The following is a 13,295-nucleotide window of genomic DNA, read 5'->3' on the forward strand; positions in this document are numbered from 1 at the left end:
CGGTTTTCCGTCTCCCATTTCTGTGAGTATGGTTTCTTGTGTGTTCCAGTCTTCCTTCTCTCTGTTTAGTCTCCTCCTCCGGCCTTAGCTGCTTACCAACTGAGGTGCCTGTGGCCGGGGGCGGGGTATAGAGGAGGACGGACCCAAGTGCATCCTGGGAGCAGCAAAGCTTTAACTGTGTGGTGCCCGTGGATCCAGATCCAGCTATACCCCAAGGTCAACCCTGTGGACCCTATGGACTTCGTAGAAACAGAGATAACAAAGGTAAGTTCTTACCATATCTCTTGTTTTTGGTGAATATAAATTGAAGATTTAAAAAATACCTGATGGTGCAAGCAGAGGGCCTGATTCTGAGATGGACGCTAATGCGTTCGCAGCTGTGATTTCGCACGGAATGCAGCTGCGAAAATCTGCTAATAGTTCCAAAGATCACCTGAGCATATGGACACCCACTGCTTCCTACACATATGCGTACGACGTCTTTTACCTGCGTAAATATCAGTAACTTCAACGCAGGTCCAGCACACATCTTGCCCTTGCGGAAGGTTTGACCAGACGCAGACTCTGTAGCTCCCCCCAACATGCATACTACGTAGGAGATCGCAAGGGCTAAATTATGTGCACCCATGTAACGACCTTTGAACAGACATACACGCCTGTGTTTTATTGACCATACCCCAACACTGACTACCTGTCACTCCCTTTGCGAATGGATCCTCAGTGCATGCAGAATCGCAGTGCGGCTTATATGCATGCGCAATGGTAAACAATTGCTTGATCTGTGTAAAAATCTCATTAGTGTCCATCTCTGAATCAGGCTCAAAGGCAACATGCTTGGAGGGGGATGGGTATATTAAGTCGACTTTGAAAATTTTGACATGGGCTGAATGTCTGCAGTCAAAATTTGAACATTCACAGTGTCGATAGTGACATAATATTGACGTGCTGAAAATTCTATTTCACATGTAATTTTCAATGTCGACATTCTGACTGCATACTGCTGAGGGGTTAGGTACTGGACGCTGGCGCTCAGTATTCCGACGTTGGCATCCCGACTAGGTTACAGTTAGAAGCAGGTAAGTGTACTACCTTTCCCCTACTAACCCTCCCTTTAATCCCAACCGTCGAGATGCCGGCGGTCAGGATGCTGGCGCCGGGATTCTGACTGGTGTTGGGATTCCGGCGCCAGCAGCCCGACTGCCGGGATATAATCTACATCCCCTGCTGAGACATAGATTGGGTCACACATACAGAACAGCATCTGTCTATCATGCAGAATTTTCTTTGTGCAATGAATGAGGTAAGTCATATCCACCTATGTATCTCTCTTCCATTTCTCACATGTTTTTCTAAATACGATACCACTGTAATTAGAAATGATGGACTCCTATGCCTGGAGGAGAAGGCCTGGTTGACCCCCTCTGTGCCTTTTTAATTGAGAAGCTAACTGCAAAGGAATTGTTGAACAAAGGCTCATTAAGGCAGTCCACTCTAGTCTTGTGGGGTCTTTCCTCTATGTGTTCTCTGCCATCATATTATTATTCCTACAATTTAGCAGTACATCAGATAACTCCCAGATTTTATGTCTGCTATCAGTGCACAAGTTTGTATTCTACCTCCCCAACCCTGGTCTCCACTTTAGTTACACGTGTCCTCATATACTATTGCTGCAGTCGCACCAAACAGCCTTTCTCTGCGTGCAAGTTCCCGAGCATCTTGGCTAGTGCCAAACGTGGTTTTTGCGTCTTTCACCCGAAAATTTATCTGTCGCAATGTGATGCAACAAAACAGCTTTATGAGACTGCGCTGATTAATTTGATATGCAACACTTGTATATCTGTGTCTGAATTTACATACAAAGCGCTAGGATGCAGTGGCTGCGGCTTTTTCCATTATGCTCCGTATACAGATTCAGACTCGGTCCCACACAGAAATAAAAGTGTTGCATATAAAATTAATAAGTGCAGTCTCGTGAAGTGGTTTGTCACATCCGCTTGCGACCAATGCGCATTTTTGAGCTGCGCCAAGCTACAACGTTTGCCGCAGCTCATTTGCACCAGACATCTCACTACTAGTACTATGGCGGAACGGGGAATTTGGGAAATCCAACTTGTTGGAAATCTTCGATTTGCTGACCCCCAACAAAAAAAAGATCGGGTTCATCAAGTCAGGAATATTTAACCTGCTGTTTTTCCCCAATTCGACGACAGATAATCGATCATTTGACGTCAGCTGATTGGCGTCTTTGCTTACAGATCAACAGAATGGGGAATCGTGGCCGTAGATGTATAGGCCTGCATTACTTACTCTTTCTAACGGCCCGTACACACTGGATGATTTTTATGAACGATAACGATATTGTTGAACGATATATAGTTAAAATCGTCCAGTGTGTATGAACGACGAATGATGCGCGCTCTCGCAGGTCGTTAACAATATACCTAGTCGTCTGTACATGCAGCTCTATCTGGGGACATTGTTAACAATGCCATGCTGCCGAAGCACTTGCCAATGCTGGCACCCCCGTTGGATCTGTCGCTGGCGATATCACTCACTGGACACATCGTCAAGTGTTTATGCACCTTTACTTTATTCCCAACTCAGAATCAGGCCCTACGTTCTCTATTGAGGACTTTTTCATGAAGGATAAATGTTGAAAACCGATCTAGAGGGTCTAAGTTGTCAATATAACCCAGCTCCTATGACTGATGCAGCGTTAAGGGCAAGAAAAGAACCACTAAAGGAGGGTTAAGGGGGGAGAGGGGTAGGGAAGCGTACTTACCAACCCTGTTGGGAACTTCAGGTATTGGGATGCCGGTGTCGGATTTTAACCGCTGGTATTTCATATCCATTCCTTTTTTTTTTTTACATACAGTCAGGTGCATAATTATTGGGACATTGACAGAATTTTCATATTTTGGCCTCTATTCACCACCACAATGGCTTTGAAATGAAACAAACAAGATGTGCTTTAACTGCAGACTTTCAGATTTAATTTGAGGGTAATTACATCCAAATCGGGTGAACGGTGTAGGAATTACAACGGTTTCAATATGTGCCTCCCACTTTTTAAGGGGCCAAAAGTAATGGGACTATCAACTCAAAAGCTATTTCATGGACAGGTGTGGGCTTATTCCCTCATTATTTCATTATCAATTAAGCAGGTAAAAGGTCTGGAGTTGATTCTAGGTGTGACATTTGCATTTGGAATCAGTTGATGTCGACTCTCAATATGAGATCCAAAGAGCTGTCACTATCAGTGAAGCAAGCCATCATTAGGCTGAAAAAATCAAAACAAACCCATCAGAGAGATAGCAAAAACATTAGGTGTGGCCAAATCAACTGTTTGGAACATTCTTAAAAAGAAAGAACGCACCGGAGAGCTCAGCAACACCAAAAGACCCGGAAGACCACGGAAAACAACTGTGGTGAATGACAGAAGAATTATTTCCCTGGTGAAGAAAAATCCCTATACAACAGTTGGCCAAATCAAAAACACTCTCCAGGAGGTAGATGTATATGTGTCAAAGTCAACAATCAAGAGAAGACTTCACAAGAGTGAATATAGAGGTTTCACCACAAGATGTAAACCATTGGTGAGCCACAAAAGCAGGAAGACCAGATTAGAGTTTGCCAAACAACATCGAAAAAAGGTGTCTGCGCTGATGTCAGTATATAAACACAATATTAGTAATTATCAATAAGATTTATTGTACATATAAAATGAACTGCAGTTCAACAAGTTACAAATAAAAATAAAGCCTAATCACATAATTGTGTAAGCCGGTGTTAGATAGCTCAATCTTTTGAAAAATTTATATTGTATAGAACCACAAGTATGGACACAAAATAATGGTCACCAACAGTGTCCGTATGCGACCAGATGGATGATGTTCCAGTATAACAAAGTCTATACAATATCCACCAATGCAGTCATGTAATAAATAGTCATAAATGGTGACTCCTGCAGTAGGTATTCTTACAGCAGATATATCATGTATAGAAACGCTGCTGTGAAAGCCAGCTGCTCCTGTATATTTCACAATATGATCCCCAATCCTGATGCTCACATGGGTAAAACAGCTATACAAGGCTTACCACACTGTGAGTGATCTGGGCAAGCTGAAAGCTGAGATACGGGTAGTCGCGCCGCTCCAGCAGCTCCCGACTGATGATTGGAGTAGCAGTTAGAAATCCCAATGCCGGTGGCTCAGCGCTGCGTGTGAGCTCCAGGAAACGGCTGGTAGAAATCGTGCACCTCCACGCATAAGACAAGGTAAGTGTGTGAATGCAATCACATGCACTGGTGGAAAAAAGCCATATATTCCTGCTGGTAACTTGTTTATAGATGAAAACCGCAATGGATAAATAAATGCAGTTCACAGAATCTCAATCCTAATTCCTTGACGCGTTTCTCCCCTATTACAGGGTTTTTTTCAAAAGGCAAGTTTTTTAAGGCTAAAAAGTGGAATGTTATGCAATGACCGAGTCAATCCCCTGACCTGAATCCGATTGAGCATGCATTTCACTTGATGAAGACAAAACTGAAGGGAAAATGCCCCAAGAACAAGCAGGAACTGAAGACATTTGCAGTAGAGGCCTGGCAGAGCATCACCAGGGATGAAACCCAGCGTCTGGTGATGTCTATGCGTTCCAGACCTTAGGCTGTAATTGCCTGCAAAGGATTTGCAACAAAGTATTAAAAAGTGAAAGTTAGATTTAGGATTGTTTAGTTTGTCCCATTACTTTTGGCCCCTTAAAAAGTGGGAGGCACATATAGAAACCGTTGTAATCCCCTACACTGTTCACCTGATTTGGATGTAATTACCCTCAAATTACATCTGAAAGTCTGCAGTTATAGCACATCTTGTTTTTTTTCATTTCAAAGCCATTGTGGTGGTGAATAGAGGCCAAAATATGAACATTCTGTCAATGTCCCAATATTTATGCACCTGACTATGTATGTTGAGTTCCTAGAATGAAGGCTAAAACAGGTTTGTACTATGGGCCTGATTCAGAGTTGAACGCTATTCCGATGATCATGCAGTTGAGCGTTTATTGGTGGTCTGCTCATGCGTTACAGTCTCTTTGCGCATGCGCTGTGAACGAATTGCGATTGCGCTCGCAGTGAGGATTCACTCCCTATTGATTGACAGGAAGAGACCGGTTTGTGGGTGGTTACGGGCAGAGGCGTCACTTACCTGGATGACACCTGGTGCGACACCTGGCTGGTCGTCAGTCTTCAGCACGCACCCGCGTGGCAGGGGGTGTGTGGCAACGCTCCTCGAAGCCACGCCCCCTTATGTGCCAATCTTGGGGCGTTACCGCCCCCATTCTCGGCACACAGTGGGCTTACCCAGTGCTGCTGCTGGGGCAGCCCACAGTCTCTCCATAACCTCTCTCCGCGTTCTGGCTTCTCGGTAACCATCCGACGGGGTGAAACCAAAATAGCAGAGCAGCTCTGCTATTTTGGTGTCACCCCCTCGGATGGTGTCCCCCGGTGCGGCCTGCACCCTACGAACCCCCCTAGTGACACCAGTGGTTACGGGGAGTTCCGGCCAAAATGCAGGCATGTCGGGGCCGTTTCCTGGGCCCGTGCTAACCAGCATCTGCAACCGCGCACACACAGAGCAAACCTCCAGCGTCTCTTCCACAGCTATTCTTAGTGACCATAGACTTACTGGAGCTGTCGATGTTTTGAGGATCTGCTTCCAATTCTGCGTTTGTGTACACAGTTGCGGGCAGTTTCAAGGACTCTGGTGGACGTCTCAATATAAAATCTGACCCCCTCCTGTATTAGCATGTTTTGGCAACTGCGATCCATGAGAGTATGCAGTTGTGTATGCATTATGGTGCATACACACGGTCAGACAATTTGCAAATGATTGAACGATTTTTGACTGTATTAAAATGAATGAAAATCTTCCAAAACTGACTGCAAACACATAAGATGTCAGATATCGTTATCTGACAAACGGGAACACGCATCGTTCATTGTTGCACACGTCAGATTTTTCTTCAGACATGAACGATTGAACAATTTTTTAAATCATTATCGTTCAGACCTGAAGAAAAATCTGACTGTGTGTATCCACCATTACCGTCTGTCTCTGAATCAGGTCCTCATGCTGCTCCGTGTCCTTTATCCGCTCTTTCTGCAGCGGTCATATGTAGCATTATAGTATACTGCTGCAGATCAATTTACGTATTGCAGTAATATTCACAATGTAAGCAAAAATGGGCAGAAAAATATCATTTCAGATAAGTATAGTATAAGTACAGTATACCTGTGCCTGTTCAGTTGTTACCAGTTTCCTTTACTTGCTGGTAAGAATAAGTTGAAAGAAGTTTCTCATTTTGCAGATTGCCATACAGACGTACCCTCTAGTGCAGTGATTTTCAACCTTTTTCAACACGAGGCACACTACGCATGATTTCAAAATTGCCAAGGCACACCATCCGGCGATACGGCGTGCGCGACCCATGAAAAAACACACAACATTGGCCTCCACAGGAATAAAACACACAAAATTGGCCTCCACAGGAATAAAACACACAAAATTGGCCTCCACAGGAATAAAACACACAACATTGGCCTCCACAGGAATAAAACACACGACATTGCCCTCCACAGGAATAAAACACACAACATTGGCCTCCACAGGAATAAAACACACAACATTGGCCTCCACAGGAATAAAACGCACATACCTTGGCCCCCACAGAAAAAAATAACATTGGCCCCCACAGAAAAAAATAACATTGGCCCCGACAGGAATAAAATGCATACATTGACCCCCACAGAAACAAAAAATAAAAACCCCACATTGCTCCTCTCAGGAAAAAACAATCAATAGGCCCCACAGAATAAATCTAAAGCACTTTCACACAAGAAAACATTTTCCTGACCTCACAGAAAATAGAATACCTGTTAGTGCAGAACAGTCAGCAGCTTCAGAGCGTGCAAACATGCAGGCGGGCAGGAGAGCAGACTGTCTGTCCTGCGGAGCGGGCATGGTGGGCAGGTGAGTCAGTGGCTGGGCTGGCTTGCGGATCGGGTATGGCGGGCTGAAAATGCGGCGTGCGTGACCTGTGATGTCACGCCGCCGCATCCATGGAGGTCACAGCCGGGCGCGCCTGAGTCTCCCAGAGGAGCTCAGCGGCAGCGCCGGCCGGTTCACAGACCTACAATGTGACTGGTGGCCCTGACCGCCGTTCCTGACGGCACTGCGGCACACCTCACAACTGCCCACGGCACACTAGTGTGCCGCGGCACAGCGGTTGAAAATCGCTGCTCTAGTGGCTGTATGTTCATCTAGGAATTGTAACCTAAATGTTATGAAGCAAATATGTAAATAAAATATTACAGGGATGTACTTTCATATAAAGATAAAGAACCAAAAAAACCCACTCCTTTTTTATGTTATATGTTTTTTTTAAAAGGGTATTTTTAGCCTATAGAGCATGGGTGGGCAATAAGCATCCCTCCAGCATTCCCTGCCACAGTTTTAGAATGCCCTAATAGCTGCTTATTGCCCTCTCCAGCTATAGAAGAAAGTAATATGTCATTGTGTTCATACTAGTGAATAGAAGTGACTGTATAATAAATATGCAACAAACCAATAAGCTTACCGCTTTTGACATATGTATTTCAAACAATATTTACATTTAATTGTGCTGCTGCATTTTATTTACTCTCTCTCTGTATGTATGTATGTTTGTATGCTTTTGTCAAATGAATGTCCTTATTTTATCATTAATATACCTGGATTTTTATTTTATCTTCAGGATTTGTACCTCCTTTGCAATTTAAACAAAATCCTCAGGCCGCAGCCTCTAATTCTCTCCCTCCATCACCAGCGATGGGACATGTACCTCCTACATTCTTTATGAATGTACCTGGAGTTCCTGCTCCTTCTGGACCTACCTTCTATACTCCAACCTCTATTCCTTCATCACATCTTTCTGGCTCTCATCATGCTTCAAGGCCTCCTACAGGGATGTGCCAGCCTCCAACACCTCCCTCTATGGCAGCCTCCCACGCTCCTTTTAACTACTCAATGGGTATGGGATTTCATCATGGAGGACCTGGAGCACCGACAAGTCTACCACCACCTCCGACAGGTACAATTTATGTGTAAGCATAGTTTATTTAATGGCAACCACTCAGATGTAGAATATTCTATTGTACAGGTCTGAAAATAAAAGCAAACCTCTTGTCAGCTGCCAATGCCATCTTTTCTATGAAAGAACCGGGGGTTATTGTTAAATATATGAGCACCACGCTTGACGCAGAGCATGATCTGCTTGGCTCTGCAGGATCCTCCCTTGTATTCTCCACTGGTATTTCTGCAGACATACCGGGGATGACTTGATGTTAGGTACAGAACTTGCACCCAGCAAACCATGTTACATTGCAAGGGTTGTAAATTTAAACAAGTACTTATAACTGGACTACAATTTGCAGAGTTGCTCCCAGGTTTGTCTCTAGGATCCGCTTTGACAGTATGAGAGTACAATAATATTCATCATGCTTGGTAATGACATGAACTTACAATAAGGGGTAAGTTGACTAAGAATCGAGTTTGGGTGAGTTGCAAACTCGGGAGAGTTTGGGATTTTTTTTCCAGCTTGCAAATTTACTAATGTAAAACGCGGAAGAGAAATCTCCTTTGCTACGGGAAAATACTGGAGAATTAGCAAACTCTCTTCGATTCACCATCGGCTAAACTCGAGAACCTTTTCACTAGTGAAGATAGGATTCAGGAATTTACCAAGCAGAGAGATTCTAAACTGTCATGAGAAGGGACAACACTCCAGTAATAACTCATGAAAAAAATTCACCTGCCTGTGATCTGAGAGTTTGGCAGAAACATACACAGATGACTGTGATCCATGTATGTTTCTGCCTGTAAATAAGTTAAAAACGGGTTAAATGTTAGAAAAAAAAATTACATAGGGTCTCTCTCCCCCCCCCCCCCCCCCTTCCCCCCCAAAAGCTTAACCAGCCCCAGACTTGCCAGCCAGTCCTGGTTTCTAAAACTACAGGGAACAAAATGAGTAGGGTTCCACCATAACTTAGAAACCAACACCAGGCTGCAGGGCCAGTCCTGGTTTTAACTGACCGTTCTCAGTGCATTATCAGCCCACGTAGGAACTGTCAGGAGCAGGAGCCAATCAGTGGCCGCTCTACAGTTAGCGGCCGCTGATTGGCTAGCGGCTCCTGACTGTTCTAACTGTTCAGTCGGGAGACTGTTAGCGCTGTATGTGGCCACACACATACAGCGCTAACGTAAGTGTGTGGAGCGGGTAACGGTGACTTCCCTGGATGCTGCAGAGACCAGCGCCAGGATGAAGGCGAGTATAGAATCTTTTTTGCAGGGCCAGTCATTAGGGATTCTACATTGGAGAAGAGAACAGACCGGCTGGTACAGGTAAGTATGTGTGAGTGGGTAGGGGTATGAAATAAAGTCTTACTAGGCACGGTGTGTGTGTGGTGTCTTTAACTATTTTACAGTGGGGGTATGGGTGCCGGCCGCCTGCTGGCACTTGTAGTGCCAGAGGGCAGGCATGCTGGCACCTGTAGTCCCACTGTAAAATACAATAGTTTAATTCTATTCACTTTATTACCCCCGTACCCAACGCTCCAGGGGTGCAGGGAAGAGCCCCGGTCTTCAAACAAAGCCTGGGGTTAAGGGAGAGGGGGGATCCCTTTTTTGGGGGGTCCCCACCTTCTCTGAGATCCCCGGCTTGGGCTGAGAATGCTTTGGGCCTGGAGCCCCGGTAATAGGGTCTCCGGGCTGTGGCATTACAGCCCAACTGTTTTGCGTCCGGTGCTGGTTTTAATTATAAGGGGATCCCTACGCAATTTTTTTCACCCCTATAATTAAAACCAGGACTGGCCCTGCAGCCTGGTGTTGGTTTCTAAATCACGGTGGAACCCTAGTTATTTTGTTCCCCGTAATTTTAGAAACCAGGGCTGGCTGACAAGTCCGGGGCTGGTTACGTTTATTTTTGGGGGGGGGAAACCCTACGTCATTTTTTATACAAACATTTAACCCGTTTTTTTATGGGTACAACACAAGCAGCTTACACATATTTCACGGATATGTGCAGGCTGCTTGCTCGGGAGAGTTAGGCAAAGAGAAATCTCTGCAATCTCGGGTGAGCAATCTCCTGCAAAATGTGCTACCCGGGGGAGATATCTCTTTCTGCTTCACCATCGGACATCTCACTCTTAGCTAAACTCACTTCTTGGTAAATTTGAGAGTTTCAGGAGCCTCAAATCACCCGAGTTTCGGTGAAGCTAATAGAGCTAAAAAAATAATAATAAAAAAGAGAACTCATCCAGACTCGATTCTTAGTAAATATGCCCCTAGGTATCATGATTTGGAGAGGCAGAAGTAGACTGCATCAGGCGTTCCATAAGTGGAGGGTAAAAGTTAGGTCATAGGATTGTACTTTTGTACCACAAAGTTACATTGAATTTCATCATCTCTTTCCCCATCCTAAACATGTTTGGTAATTTTATTTAAAAAAAAAAAAAAAACAAGTTGTGTACTTTCTATATTAAAGTATAAAAGGTTCCTGGGGGGGCTTACAACAACTATGTTAGGGTACTGGAGCAAGTTGGCATCACTGGGAAATTGAAGACACAATACAGTTTTAAAACTAGCTTAAAAAGTGTCATAATGGAATGGTCTGAATGACCCTTTACTTTTTAGGTTCTTTTCCCTGGCTGGAGAACCGACAAGATGCAGCAGGTAAACATTGTGAAGTACTGGGCAGCTTTGTCGGATGAACAGCTTGTGCTGCTTGTGTCATGTGTTGTAGTCATTTTTGTAGAAGCTTTTAGCTGCTGTTACTGCAATTCCAGTCAGTGTAGAGCAGGATAAGGCCCGCGGGTTCATTTGGTCTGGCCCTCGGAGCTTCTTTCTGCTAGCCTCATCTGGCTAGCAGGGTGCCTAGAATGGCACCCTGCAGCCAGAATCTATGCAGCAGTGCCACCTGGAGCGTCCTTAGGACACTTCAGACGGTCACACCACTGCCCTTACAGCTCCCACTCCGGGCATTGCTGTAATCACTGGCTATTGTGGCCCCGCCCCGTGTGACCTCACACGGTGGGGCTTGGCCTGCACCAGGTCCGCAAATAATGGTGTGTGTATATATATATATATCAAAATGGCCCTCGGCAGAAAAAATCTTCCACACCCCAGGGTGTAGAGTGACACCTCAACCAGAAATTACATCAGCTTTTGATTAATTCGGGGGACCTGGATAGAATAGATAAAATAAGCATACTTTTGCCTGAAAGCACGGACTAAAAAGGATTGCTTGGGAAAATGTAACACAATTACACATAATTTATATGTTTATAAGAGAGTCCAGACTTCTGTATTGGTCATTACCTAAAAACTCCCTTGTTTTAACCAGCTGACACATCTAGCAAATAATCAAAAAATGATCATAGCTGAAAATATAATATTCTGATCATTCTTGTTGCAGTTTTTGTATATTTGCATTAGGGATGTGCAGGCTCGGATAGGTTTGAGTTTGCACGTTGAGTTCGGATTTTTCCCTCCAAAAAAACGGAACTCAGAAAGAGGCTAAACGTCCTCTTACATGGACAAACATCATCATTGAGGAATGTAAGAGGACGTTTAGCCTCTTTCTGAGTTCCGTTTTTTTGGAGGGAAAAATCCGAACTCAACGTGCAAACTCAAACCTATCCGAGCCTGCACATCCCTAATTTGCATGTGTGTATTTGTATCTTGTCTTGTATAAAACAAATCTAATTTGGTCACGTGACTAGGGGCCTTTCCAGGCAGCCTGTTGCGTACAACAGAGTTTGTACTCTCCTTGAAATCTTAAACATCTCACTTTGTCTCCCCGTGGCTGTCTCCCCAAAATATAGATTGTACCTTGAGCTCTGTATTACATGTCATTAGGGAGAGTCAGAATGAAGAAACAGTGTTATACTTGTAAACAAAGCTCAGACTTTGGTTTGGTCCATGTGCAAATACAGTGTGTAATTTAGGTGATTGAGCTGTACATTTTCTGCGTATTGCGTATAGCTCAACAATACTCAGATTTCAATCAGCCCACTATCAAGTATAAAAACAATTTTAGTTTGATAAAAGTAAAATGGAAATGATAAAGTACAGTGTAAGTCAATATAATTTGTCTACTACAGCATGCCACATTGTAGGGCTTGTATATTTTTAATATACTACTTAACATTAATGAGAGATGTGTTTAATAATATCCTGCTATCCAAGAATGTAGGGTTTCATAGCGAACAATCGCTGCCTAAAAATAACTTTATTAGCAAGGGGCATTGGTGTTCACTCAGCATTGCTTCTGTGTATAGATCCAACCTTTTGTTCATCTTGTCTGCCATTGGTTATGGGAAAGGGATGGTGTGCCAATTACTTATGTAATGTGTTTTCTTAACAGCAGGTGAACAGGAAGGGTGGTCTGATTCCTTCTCAATGAAAGCTGGTATGCAGTGGAAAAAGGTAATATAGCAGCCAGGACTAGATAAACATCTGGTCACCACTCAGAAACTTACAGCAACGACCTCAGTAGTCGTGTTAGGGAAAACAAACAGGCAGCAGTGTTTCTGGCTTTATGGCATGATTATATACCAACCAATTTTCAGTGTTTGGCAACCGTTATTATTGTCTTTCTGTATAACATCAATAGATGCCTTGTTGCAAATCACTGTAAATGTAGTTTTTGATGTTTGGAAATTATTTCAGTTGCATAGTGTGCTGAAACAAACAAAATGAAATTAGTATAGTTGCATAATATAGTTAAAAAAAATTACCAGCGCTACTATTTTGTTGTACGATTTTCATATAACATTAAATTTGTTTTTAAATAATTGTGAGGAAAGATTTGATGTACTCATATAATTTGTGTTATAACTAAGCTTCTCCAGAGGAAAGAAAAAAATTCTGTAAATACGGGCAGCCTTAACTAAAATGAAAGTACATTATTTGAAAGTTAAAGCAGTATTTCTGGTATCTATTTTCAAAACATCAGTATATGCCTTGATTTTGAGTTAATGATCCACTACTTGTAAGTAAGGATAAGGGAGTACAGGTCACCGAAGCCGAGGTACCTGATCTTTCAATCCTGTATTATGTTCTGTACAAAGAGTAATTAGTTCATTTTAGGACAGCAATGATTGTGTCTGCAAGAGTGCTTCCATGTGGTGGAATATATCAGTAAGCCAAGTGGTTGATGATGCTCAGAGTTTACTTTCTCTGTGGTCTTCATCTTCCCCCTGT

At 43.5% G+C, this 13,295-nt stretch overlaps 1 protein-coding gene across 5 annotated transcripts in view; it reads left to right on the forward strand.

Moving 5' to 3' along the window:
- SEC31B (SEC31 homolog B, COPII component) overlaps nt 1–13,295 on the forward strand; it is a 187,181-nt gene that overhangs the window by 158,038 nt on the left and 15,848 nt on the right. For 4 of the 5 annotated variants that reach the window (XM_088475642.1, XM_088475645.1, XM_088475643.1 and 1 more), the window contains 3 exons: nt 7,789–8,124; nt 10,725–10,763; nt 12,457–12,518. In XM_088475642.1, coding sequence (XP_088331768.1) covers nt 7,789–8,124; nt 10,725–10,763; nt 12,457–12,518 — 437 coding nt within the window. The remainder of the gene's footprint in view (nt 1–7,788; nt 8,125–10,724; nt 10,764–12,456; nt 12,519–13,295) is intronic. The other variant, XM_088475644.1, reaches the window with a different exon arrangement.

This window comes from Taudactylus pleione, unplaced genomic scaffold (genome assembly GCF_031769625.1).
Source record: "Taudactylus pleione unplaced genomic scaffold, aTauple2 ptg000016l, whole genome shotgun sequence".
Taxonomy (NCBI): Eukaryota; Metazoa; Chordata; class Amphibia; order Anura; family Myobatrachidae; genus Taudactylus; species Taudactylus pleione.